Source organism: Chenopodium quinoa, unplaced genomic scaffold (genome assembly GCF_001683475.1).
Source record: "Chenopodium quinoa cultivar QQ74 unplaced genomic scaffold, ASM168347v1, whole genome shotgun sequence".
Taxonomy (NCBI): Eukaryota; Viridiplantae; Streptophyta; class Magnoliopsida; order Caryophyllales; family Amaranthaceae; genus Chenopodium; species Chenopodium quinoa.
This window is the reverse complement of record NW_018742681.1, coordinates 3,044,520-3,056,888: the sequence shown is the minus strand read 5'-3', so window position 1 is coordinate 3,056,888 and position 12,369 is coordinate 3,044,520. Positions and strand designations below refer to the sequence as shown.

At 37.5% G+C, this 12,369-nt stretch overlaps 1 protein-coding gene across 1 annotated transcript in view; it reads left to right on the top strand.

Annotated features, from left to right (window-relative positions):
* LOC110722422 (uncharacterized protein slr1919-like) overlaps positions 1 to 2,648 on the top strand; it is a 29,423-nt gene extending 26,775 nt beyond the window's left edge. Inside the window, exon 16 of the mRNA XM_021901691.1 lies at positions 1,941 to 2,648. Coding sequence (XP_021757383.1) covers positions 1,941 to 2,321 — 381 coding nt within the window. The 3' untranslated portion in view covers positions 2,322 to 2,648. The remainder of the gene's footprint in view (positions 1 to 1,940) is intronic.
* Positions 2,649 to 12,369: the final 9,721 nt, after the last annotated feature.

Here is a 12,369-nt window from a genome sequence, read left to right as displayed (position 1 = left end):
TTAAATTGGTTATATAGAATAGTACACAGGTGACACTTTTTCCCTTTTGAAAAATGATAAGAACCCCCCCCCCCCCCAAACAAAAAAAAATAAAATGATGGGGCAGGAAGATGGAAGTGACCTGGAAGAACAATTTATACCAGAGTCGTCGTCTAGGTCTAATTTTGGGGTGCTATAGTGGAAGTGTATTGTGAGAAATAATCCTTTGTAGGTCATATGACTGCAAAATTGTCATTCAATGAGCATTATATTCGAAAAAGCGGGTGGTTTATCAATAGCAATGAAAAGCTATGAGAGTTGTGCGATTGATTTTGTATAGTTGAAATAGATGAGCAACGCCCATTTTCAGGCTTTGAAGTTGCCTTCTCACAAATAGTTTGTGGAAAATTTGTCAAAACCAACTTTTATAGTTATTTTATTCTGTTTATTTATTTGTAAATAAGCCATCTTAATCATAATTTTTTTTATTTTGTCAACGACCACCTTAGCTGGATTTCAAACTTTGACTCACTATTTCTGACATTGACTCCCGCTGAAATTCTCATTTTTTTTCTTGTCCTTGGCTGCACCACAACCTCCTTTTCCCTCTTCACCACCACTTTTTACCTTTCCCCCACCGACATCGCAACCTTCCTTTTCCCCAACCCCCCTCTCTCTTTCTTTTAATCTTTATCTTTCTCTTAAATTATAGTTGTTTGGTGGGTTTTCTTGGTAATTGAGGTTTTAGGGGAAGTCTCTTTCTCTCTCTCTTAATTCTAGTTGTTTGGTGGGTTTTCTTGATAATTGAGGTTGATTTAGGGTATTAAATACATTTTTAAGTAGTGTAAGTTGTTGTTTTGGGGTGGGTGGAGTTGATTTCGAATTAAATAAGGTGGTTTTTGGGAAGGTTAGGGTTTTTATTGGGGGTAGATGGGTATATGGAGGTAGTTGAGTGGTTTAAAGGGGGTCATGGTGGGTTTTTGACGATAGGTGATTGGTTTCAAAGGTCTTTGGTTGGATTTAGGATAGTTTGATGGGGAGGCATTGGTGGGTCAGTTGGTGGTCTAGTGGAAATGGGTGTTTTTAGTGGTCACGTCACTGATATGCATGTCACGTGGGTGGTCAACACTAGAAAAGGAAATTCAACACTTGAATCAAGCATAAGGTGCAAAAAAAACAAAGTTGGAATCTTACAAATAATATACTAATATACTCCCTCCGTTTTTTTATTACTTACTCTAATTGCAGTTTTCGCACTATTCATTTTGACTAATGTTACTGATCAAAGATTTACATCGGCATACGTGCCTAGGAGAATCCCTACCCGGTTGCATATTGCTTTAAGACTTGTGTGTTGATTTAAGCCTCTATAGATATTGTGCTTGCCTTGTTTTAAAGCATCCCCTCCAAACCAAGAGAACCTCAAGACACCCTCGTTGTCGTCGGTCCCGCTTGTGCCCGCTTCGAAATACCGGCCGTCACAAGCCCCGACTCCGCACTCGTTGTAGACGTGTGCTCCCTTGAGATACACTTGGTCCGTGTTGCTGTGTGCTCACGTACCCTTTCCGCTCTAGGCTTGCGTCCTTGTCGCCAAAAGACAAGAACGCGCCGCACGATCCGGTGTCAAAACACTCGGACCGTAATGGAACTAATAAAATACGGAGGGAGTATATAATAAAGGAAAAAACCCCAATTTTAAAGGTGGTTTTTTACAAATTTTCTATAGTTAGTAGATGTATGACCATTTCTTGAAAAGTAACCATCTCCGCATCCACTTGCTTTCTCTTCCCCCTCACCCCCCCCCCAACACCAAAAAAAAAAAAAAAAAAAAAAAAAAAAACGACAATAAAGAGGGAGAGTGGATGCTCAATTGTTTTGCTTAATATCTATGTCAGTAGAGTAGAATACAATTGCATTTTCTTTTTTTAATTCATTTTCTTATTATATATTCTTCTGAACAGGACGGTATGTCATTGCTTAAGGCATTTCTTTCACCAGAAGCTGCTGCTGTCCGTCAACAATTCTGTAGGGCAATTGCAGATGTGCTGTACCAGTGGATGGCGGGAAATATTATAAAGGATCCTTATCTAACCACATCTTCTAACTCATTTGCAGCCAACTGCAAGTTACTCATAGCAGACCGTCGCCTCAAAGTGGTGTTTAACAAAGTACTTAATGATGCAAAGCGAGATTGGTTGTTGATGCTTCGCTTTTACGGGACATCCTTCGTCATATTTGTTATTGCTTCAGCTATGGCTTGCCATCGGTTAATAATTTCTTTCTCAAAAAGTCACGCAAGTCGATTATCATTTTCTCCTATCCAAGCCGTTGTCAGCACTTAAAAAACATTTGCACATTGTGAGAACTATCGACTGTTATGAACTGGTTAATGCCAAGATGAATGTGTCAATGAAGTCGACAAGTTTGGTCTTCCAAAAAAGGGACAGTAGTGATTAATTTTACCTGAAGATCATAGAATACTGTAAGTTCCTCAAAGCCAGGGTACAAGCATGCAGCAATCGAGCTTCATTTCATGTACCCCATACTAAATTAATTTTCATTGCTGAATGCTCTAGGGACTTGCATAACACCTCATTAGCAAAGAAAGATACAAACCTGTATCTCTGTAAGCCTATTTGATTGAAATTTCTTACTTTCTAGTTTGGGAAGTCAAAATCTTATAGTAAATAAATATAACTGTTTTTTCTAGGTATATGAGTTTCGGTAATCTGATTCATCTTACTTCCTTTGGGACTGATCTGGAGATTGAGCCTGTCAAAATTTTCAATTTCAGTGAGTCATGTTAGTCTTTAATTAGTGCAGTGAGTGAATAGCTTAGTGGAGCTACACTCACATTCCGTGGTCTCGACCCGGGAGCAAATCCCCGGCCACTCCCACCCATAGTTTCCTCTGTGATAGGACGGGTTGTGTGGGCCCTGCTTACCTCTAAAAAAATGTTAGTCTTTAACTACAGAAATTTAGCTTAATACTTTGGTGCACTTTAATTATCTAAGGCTTCTATTTAAAGGGTTTTGAAAATTAGCAGCTTAAGAGTCCTAATAATCTTCAACTAATGTAACTTGATAACATACCTTGGACAACTGGTGCAATTTCCTCATACAACTTCAATTTCATGTATATAATCAAGGACCTCTTTGATCCGCATACAACAATTATTTACAACAAATATTTCATGTATCCTCATACAACCACATAACAGGAATAATCTGTAAAACAATTATTTATAATCAAGGACCTCTTTGATCCGCACTCTTTGAAGAAAGAGTGGCTGTGATCAGGTAAGGTTGTTATGATAACATAGGTATTTGTCCAAGTTTATAACTCGACTACTACATAAAAATTCCCAACCTTTGGTTCAGCCTAACAAAGTTGAGTTCCTATGTGACTCCACTTATCTCAGAGTGTCAAAGATCCAACATCAATACTTGAGGTGACATGAATGTCTTGTAACACAAGGTCAAACCCGATGTACCTTATTATCAGGCCAACTAACTTAATAAGTTGGCCAAATTAGTGTCATATACTTCTGTTCCTGCTTTCTTCAATTCAAATCATCAGGCCAACTAATTGAATCATAATATCCCAAGCCATTTCTGCAAGTAGGATTTAAGTGTGGCTTAAACAGATGCATATTTATGTGTCGCTTAAGGATTTTGGCCCTATTCTCATCAGCTTATTTGAATAAGTTTCAGTAAACATAAGTTCAGTTCTGTAGCATTAAGTTCAGTTCAGTGGTATTAGTTCAGTTCAGTAGAATTAAATTCAGTTCAATAAAAATAAGTTCAATTTATTAAAATTCAGTTGACGAGAACATGGCCTTTCTATAAAAGATCATACAACCCTTATAACTATAAACCTTAATTAGGATATGTGAAGAGATATGTTATGTATAGATGATAAGCAACCATCACCGCATTAGCACTAGCACGTGCCCTTTATTTTAGAGCACCCATTGATCATGCGGTGGAAAAGGATGGTGTATTAAAAATATTTTTGCTTGACTATGATGAGTGGCACAAAGTGAAAGTGATTAATGACTTCTTGAAGGTGTTTTATACTGTCACATCTGTATTCTCCTCTTCTACAACTCCAACTTCAAATGTGTATTTCAAGGAAGTTTGGGATATTCAATGCATGTTACTTGAAACTATAAGTGGTCAACACTCATTCTTAGTTGATATGGTCAAAGAAATGCAAAAGAATGACAAGTATTAGTCGGATTATAATATATTTTTGTCCCGTGTTTAATTTTTTTTTTGGATCCTTGGTTTATACTTGGATTGGTTGAATACATGAAAGGAATGGTGTCTTTCGAACAAATGAATTATTTCGATAGAGAGTTCAAAAATAATTAGAAAAGTTGATTATTCAGTGAGGTCCAGTGATCGGAATGTCTAGCTTGAGGTCGCTTCCGATCAGTAATATTAATGCATAAGTAATATTACAGCTTAATCTTGATTGAACCCATTGGGTCACACCCAATCGTGTAACCGAATCGAAGCGACAAATTAATCCGAAGGATTAAATGAGTCAATAGAGATTTTACAAACTAAGACGTCAGATACCGAGCTTAGAGCGTCGAAGCCGAGTGTCGAAAGTCGAGTCGAATTTATGAGTCGACGAGACGGAAAAATTAGTCAAAAAACAAGTCAACGTGCGTGAAAATCCTAGCCTCGAAATGGCCTAGCCAATCGAGGGCTAGGTGGGTTAGCATGACTAGCCAAAGCCCTCGCCCAAGGCAAGGTTCGCCCGCAAGCCCAGCATGCATCGCATGGCCAGGCATGCTGGCCGAGCAAGCCTTGTGGGCAAGGCGAGGCCAGCAAGGCCAGTCGCGCATCGCTGGGCATGCTAGCAGCGCCAGCTCGCTAGCAAGCATCAGTAGCGTGCCAGCAAGCTAGCAGCGCTAGCAAGGCGAGTAACTAGCAAGCAATATTGGGCCTCGCTAGCTGCTGCTAGCACCATGCACCCAGCAGCCCGCAAGCGCGCAAGGCTTGCTGGATCACGCGCACATGCAAGCCAGCTGGCAGGCCCAGGTGAGCAACAGGCCACCACCTTGGCGTGCCTTAGTGCCCAAGGCTAAGCGCCAGCTGGCACGCCATGGTTGGTGTGAGTGAGAGCCGATTTTGTGAAGGGGTGGCTTTGGGAGCAAGGGAGTGTGGTCCTCCCTTGTGGTCCTCACCTACTCCCTTGCTCACCTTATGCCACTTGTTGTTTGATGATTGCCTTGTCATTTTAATTTAATTTGGAATTAAATTAATTCTTTCTTTTGGCATTTTACCATATATCCACATTGAAAGATGATGGGAATTCTTGGGAACAAATGCCTATAAATACAAATCATTGGGTATTGGGAACTTCACTTGAGTTGGTGAACTCAAAGGGATCTCCAAAAGCGAGAAAACCTTTGTTCGTAAACTCTAAGTTATTTTGGTATAGCCCCGTCTAAGCTACGGGGTAGGGGCCGGTTACCATTCGGTAGCGAGGGTGTGATCCGTCGGAGGTTTTCACACTTGGGGAACTTGAAGCTTTCAAGTCCGAGCTCATCGGTTGAGCGAAGCATGCTTCTAGGGTGAGTATTCTTTCTCTCTCTTCTCTTGTGTTTTGTTTATTTGAATGTTTTTGTTTATGTTGTAATTATTATGCATGCGATCCGGTGATCGGATTTTGTTTCCGCGCGGTGTCGAACACTGCAAAACCCAACAGTACAGTATTGTTGCACTATTCTTTATGGAGATACACATGCTAAAGAGAAAGTGTCACAAATAAAATCTATTTTGTGTGATTTGCTTAAGGATTATAGAGATGTTCATGGTGGGGGAGTTGGTCAAAGTGGCGAGGTTGAGGAAATTACTACATGTCATGTTTCTCTTGCTAGTGGTAATGATCGAATGGCTAACTTTAGCTCTTGGATGAATAGTAAGCAACAAAGTGTTGCTGAAAAATCACAACTTGATCTATACTTAGATGAAAAAAATGTTGACCATATATATGTCCAAACTTGATGTGTTATGATGCTGGAAAAATCTTGTTGCTCTACGACATCCACAACTTGCTCAAGAAGAAGAAGAAGAAGAAGAAGAAGAAGAAGAAGAAGAAGAAGAAGGCAATGAAAATTGCAAAATAACTGGTTGATGATGTATTATTACACTATGTGTGGCTTATTATAATTTGAATTATTAGTATGTCTTCGTTATATAATTTCTAATTTGCATTTAGGCCTGTATACGAGTGTGTGCAAGAGATTCAGTGGCACATGGCCTCAGAAATAGAGAGCCCAATAATTTAACAACCAAAATTTGAACTTAGTAAAGTTTTGTTTATTTGCTAGGTGTTTGCTCTGTGCTAAAAAAAAATTTACTGGCCCCAAAATCACACTGATCTTCTTTCTTGGATTCTCCAATTCCAATGCATCTCTCCTAATTCCCATGTTAATTCATTAATACAAATTCAATCTTCTTTTTTTAATTTTCCAATTTTTCATCTTCCCTTCATATGATAATTTAATTGTCTTTCTTTACTTAAATCAATCACTAACGTATGGGAATTTAATTTTTTTTTTCCAATTTTAGACTGATCATAACAATGGATATGAACATTTAAACTTTGATTCGTCAACATGTTATGTTAACAGTTCAAATTTCGCCTATATAATCCCAACTCTAATTTTTGTTTGTGAAAAAAAAAGAAAAATCATATTACATTAATTGGGATAAACTACAATATTATCTAAATTTCAAGTTTTCCTATTCATGATTTATCGTCATTGTTATTTATCTTATTGTTGCCGAGCTACTACTCTCAAATTCACTTCATCTCTACGAAGGTAAGTCTTTCGTTTTTTAACTCCTAATAAATATTTTTAGTTTTTTTTTATACTATATGTTTTAAAGGATGACATGCCCAGTTTTATTATAGAACAGGGTCCCCAAAATCTTCAAGACGCCCCTGTTTGCATTATTAGAACATGTGTAATGTGTTATTGACTTATTTCATGGCATTGTAATATTGTACTAAGTTACTTTTATTAATTTACTTTATGCTTCTTTTCTTCTAGTTTGATTCTTTGATACTTAATTGTCTATAATTTTAGTGCATAGAATTATACAATGGAAGCCAGATCCGCATGTTAATAAGTTTAGGTAGCAAAGATTAGGCCCGCATCCTTGCTTAGCCCACATAAATGGGCAGGGAAAAGAGGTGTTGGTCATGCCCGCACTTCAATCAGGTTTACAAGATACCCGGCCTCAAAACAAGACGAATGTGTCTATTAAATTGTTTCAACAAAATACAAAAATATAGGAAATACTAGTTTTAACAAATTGCACCTCTAAAAAAAAACCAGTTTTTACAAAATGTAAAAAGACTGCTTCCTGCTATATACTCCACTCCTTTACATATAATCTCACTTTCATGCCACTTCCTCCGTGACCACCGCCTCCTCGAACAAACAACTCTGTATTATTTTTTAAAACAAACAACCCATCTCCAACTAATCTCACATCATCCAAAACCTAAATAGATTTTACAACTCCATTTCATATCATACCCGCTCATTCTCCACATTCCCCACAATGCCCACAAGCCCCACTTCTAAGGTATAGCAAAACGTTTTTGTTGCGTCCTCATCACCAATCAACAAAACACACACTAGATAACCATGGTTGACTCATTCACTGTAAACATAAATCTTACGTATGCTACCATCTATCCTCATGATGTAAATCACTAGATCAGCCACTAGCGTTCCAAAATTAACAAAACACATCAGTATGTCTGTCATGGAACATGTCAAAGCGACCAAGAGATGATCTCGTTCCATGTGGTGCATCATATCATCCAAGATAATACTCATTTCACATCCCCTGATAAGGCGGAATGAACAAGAGTAGAGTTAGGGATTATCTTGTTGTTTTCCCTGCAACTGAAAAAAACAGAGTTTAAATTTGTTTGTGCTAGTCTAGGAAATGTAGCTGAAATGATACGATTACAATGTCATAATTCCTTTAAATATACACTACAGTAGACATAAGTTTTAGCACTTATAATCATTACATTTCTCTAATGAGGAGGAGAAGGCATATTCTATGTATGTGTTGAGGTAAATATTGCTCTTTACCAACAAGTTAAAATTCTATCTTATTCTAGAGTATTAGGGGGCTGCTCCTTGAGTTACCGATTTCAAATATTGATAACCTTGCTAACGTAAAACAAACAAATAAGGGAACTTTTCCTAAAGAAGTGAAACAAGTTAGAATGCTGAAAGAAACTAGTAGATAAACATATGACAAAAGATACAAATGCATTCCATTAATGAAAGGATAGAATCAGGACTAAAATTGTACAAATTGAAGGAGAGGTTACCTCCATGGTCATACAATTTGAAAAGGCGAACGATCTTCAATACGTGCTATGTTATAATTACACTGTCGCTTGACTACTTAGCCAAGGGAAACTACAAAAGCTAAGAAGAAAGCTTAAAAGAAATGAAATGCTTGTTGTTGAGTCATTTGCTGATGTCCTTCTTTTGGTCCCTGCGCTTCTATTTATACGCAAAATGGAGCGATTATGGCTGACTTCCATAACTGTTGTATGGTTATGCTTATTGGCGCCAACTCTACTTTGAAAATTAAAATCATCCATTAGCCTTCCAATCAGGTATATATATATAATTAGGCCATAGTGTAATATCAGCCCAATGGCTGTTATGTTTTAATCAAACTAGCTCAAAGATCCTTCAGTGACTCTAGGACTTCTTAACTTGGTCAAAGTCAAGAAAGTTAATTAAAAGTCAAAAATATGATTTTTGGGTGTAACAAATGCCCCCCTAATTTTGGTGGTTGATGGCATTTGATACCAACCAAATTATGACTCTTTAAGCATAAATATAAAGTATTGTGTATGTCTAACTCTGCAAATACCAAACACAGTATATAAACATCACTTAATATTTATAGAAACAGAATAATTACAAAATAAGAGCATTTCAAAACTGATAAGTTTTGAATTGTTTACGCTCTTTAAACAGGACTTAAGGCTAAATATATACAACAATATACTTATTGAGATACCTTCTAATATCCTGGGTCATCTTGGAGTATCGCTGCACGATTCTGCAATTTGGGATCATCGAGTATATCCTCAAATTTATCATCGCTAGGCTCTGTAAGGAGCCAATTGATCCTAAGCGCTCAAAGATTTCTTCATACCATAATTGAAAGGCACACTTATACATCAAGGTGTGCATTTCCCCTTCTATACCCCTGGTAACTTCAACTTCGTAGTATGTCTTGGGGTAAGGGATAGTCCTCGCCTCCGTTTCCTATCGAATGTGGTAGGAAAGATTGATGAAATTCTTCAAAAGATCAGCCTTTGCACCCACATGAAAAGTGCTAGGCCCAGCAGATCCATCTTCATCTTCCAAAATGGCGGGTCTATCCCCCCATCGCTTCTTGACCCTCCTTTGAGGTGATTTCTCTTTATGTTCTTGTAATTTCTCCTCTAATTAGTGTGCCTATCCATGGCTAAATGGTGATTCGGGCACTCGTTTCGGTACTCAATAGATCCATCGAGTGTATTGTCGACATAGAACATGCCAACTCCATAAACTTCCCCATTAGGCCCAATGTGTAGCATTTGAATGGGATGTAAGAGATCTTCCATGGTAAATTCAAAAAAAATTTATAAGTGGTTGAAGAAATCTGACAAATTGAATTTTTAGAGAGAGAAAGCAAGAGAGAGAAATAAAATTGACTTTTCGTGAAGAAGGAAGATTTTGAGTGAAGTGACCACTCATATTTGTAATCAATCTTGCGTCAGTCCCTTGACGGTTAAAATCCTCCGTTACTTCAAACATCGTGGTAAAACCACGTAACTCTTCAACTTCTTGAAAGTAGTTTATCCGAAAATCACATTTAGGGGAATACATTTGGAACTAAACCGTCACGAAATTTGCATAGTAACTTCCACTTTCAAGTTAATAATTTACTGATCATTTAATTTTTATTGGGAAATTAGAAGTGTCTTTCACTTAAATGTCAATAAATATGGTTGTTTGTCACTTGGTAAGCGTGAAATTAATTACAATTACAACCCAGATATTAATTTTTAGAAATTCAAAAATATATTTGTGGGTATAATTATAACAATTCAATTGTATCGCTTGATCAAAAGAACAAAATATTTATAATTTATATTGATCACATAATTTGAACAGGCCCAACATCAAACAAAACAGAAATTAAAAAGTTAAGACATGATAAAAAACATGCTTAGGTACTTAGTTTCAGAAGAACTAAGAACATGTAACACATCATGTTTGAGTACTTAACTCCTTAGCCAAAAGTTAGTTCAATTGGAGAAAAGAAATTGAACCAAGCAAACCCTAGCCTTTGATCAATCTGAAGTGTGATTGGGGCTTTTGGGACACTTGTGTGCTGGTTCATACATATAAGAGGACAAATCTGAGCTATCTCCTTGCTCTATTATCATCATCCTTCCCAAGCTTCTCGGTGGAAACCTCTTTGCTTTCCTTTGTTGCCTCTTCTTCGAGGGCTCACCTTTAGTTCTCCTACGTTTGTGGCTTTTATTCCTCCTCACTGGCTCATCTCCTAACACTAGATCAGGGTTGAAGCCAAAACGTGCATTGCCAAATGTAGCCTGGCGACATCATCTTCTACATTTTTGGCATCCCTCTCCATAGCATCCCACTTTTCTAAAGCTAACACCTTTAGCTCTTGCCTGTCCTCACTTGAGCAAAGCTTCTCTATCTCAGGGAATTCCATTGATAGTTCATATATGTCTAGATAAACTTTATTGTCTTCCCCTTGGGATGAGGCTCGGCTGTGCTAGAGGTTGGAATCTCCATAACTAAGGTGAAAGAAAGATTTTTAGGAAGATTTGAAGTGGATTTTCAGACAAAAGATTTTTGTTTAGAGAGAAGATACACCTTGCGTGTTTCAAGTAAAAGTGATTTAATGATCTCAACCTATATTTATAAGTTAACATAAATATTCCGATCAGTTTTAGATTATATAATTTTTGGAAATCACCTATTGTAATTACCCTATAGAAGCTATAAACAATGTTATTTGATAAGATTTGTCGAAGGGTAATTTAGTAATTTTTTACTTTCGTCGCTTGGTTTCCAATTAACAAATTTAGCCCTAAAATGCTGCGTTCAAGGTTGCGCTACTCAATTCCAATTGGGAAATCAATTTCTTTTTAAGCAGACTCTGCTAAACCATTCGAATCATTTTGTGTTTGAACGAAATCAAAAGGTACAATTTAAGTAACTCTCCAACGCTAGGAAAAAAACATAAAATCCTTCAAGGTATCCTTCACCAAATGGGGTCACCAATTTCACTCTCTAATCTTCAAAACTCTTAACCTTCTATTCTTTGAACTTTGCGAAGTACAAAATGTCTTCTCTTCCTTTGCAAGAAGTGCTCAAATCCTTTATGGTAAAAGATTATTTAATTGAGGCTTATGAATTTTGCGAATTGATAAACAAATACCCTCTGAACTTTGGATCTGACTTCCTATGGCATATTTCATTTTTTGACCACTAAATAAGGTGTTTTGAAAGGCACTGCCTCTATAGGGCCAGCGTTTCACTTTGACCTTTCATCTTCAGATGCTCTGCAAGATGTCGGAAAGGAAATTTAGCGCAAGTTAACAAAGTGTATCCTTGATAAAGGTGCACCTCGCCCTGCTGCATTTAATGAATTGTATCCAAACGACAATTAGATTTTAAGCCAGAATCCAATTAAAGGTTGGGTACCAGACCTAACAGCCAGGGGCTGGTTTATGAGGCTTTCCAAGTTCCACTCCTCATGAGAGAAGAAGAGAATTTTTGGTTTCCTCAGACTGGCGACGTATGGCAAGATTCCATTCAACGGATTGTTACATGTACCCTTATATTGCTCTAGGATCCCGTGTTAAACTATTTCATCCTGCGCCAAGGTTACATGACTATTACCCTTGCTGATATGGCTTTCCTTACTAGTCTATCACCTTATGATGATAAAGGTCGGCAAATCAGAATGTTCAGCCTGATTGAAGGCGTTGGACCTTTATACAACAGAAGTCACAACCTTCTGAAGCAAATGATGGCAACGTCCAAAAGCAGCAAGATTGGCTTCTATACCTATATTTCATACTTTGCACCGTCATCATATTCTGCCAAGGTATCGTAGGAGGAAGAGGTACTTTTCATTTTACTCGCTCTTGTTTAATGATGTGCAAATATGGTGGCATTTTTGTACTGTTATTGCTACTTGTAGTGAACATTTCCAATAGCAAGCCTTTTGTAGCGCTAGATCCAATCTTATTAGGACAATTGTACAGATGTCTATATAGATGTAGGGAAGC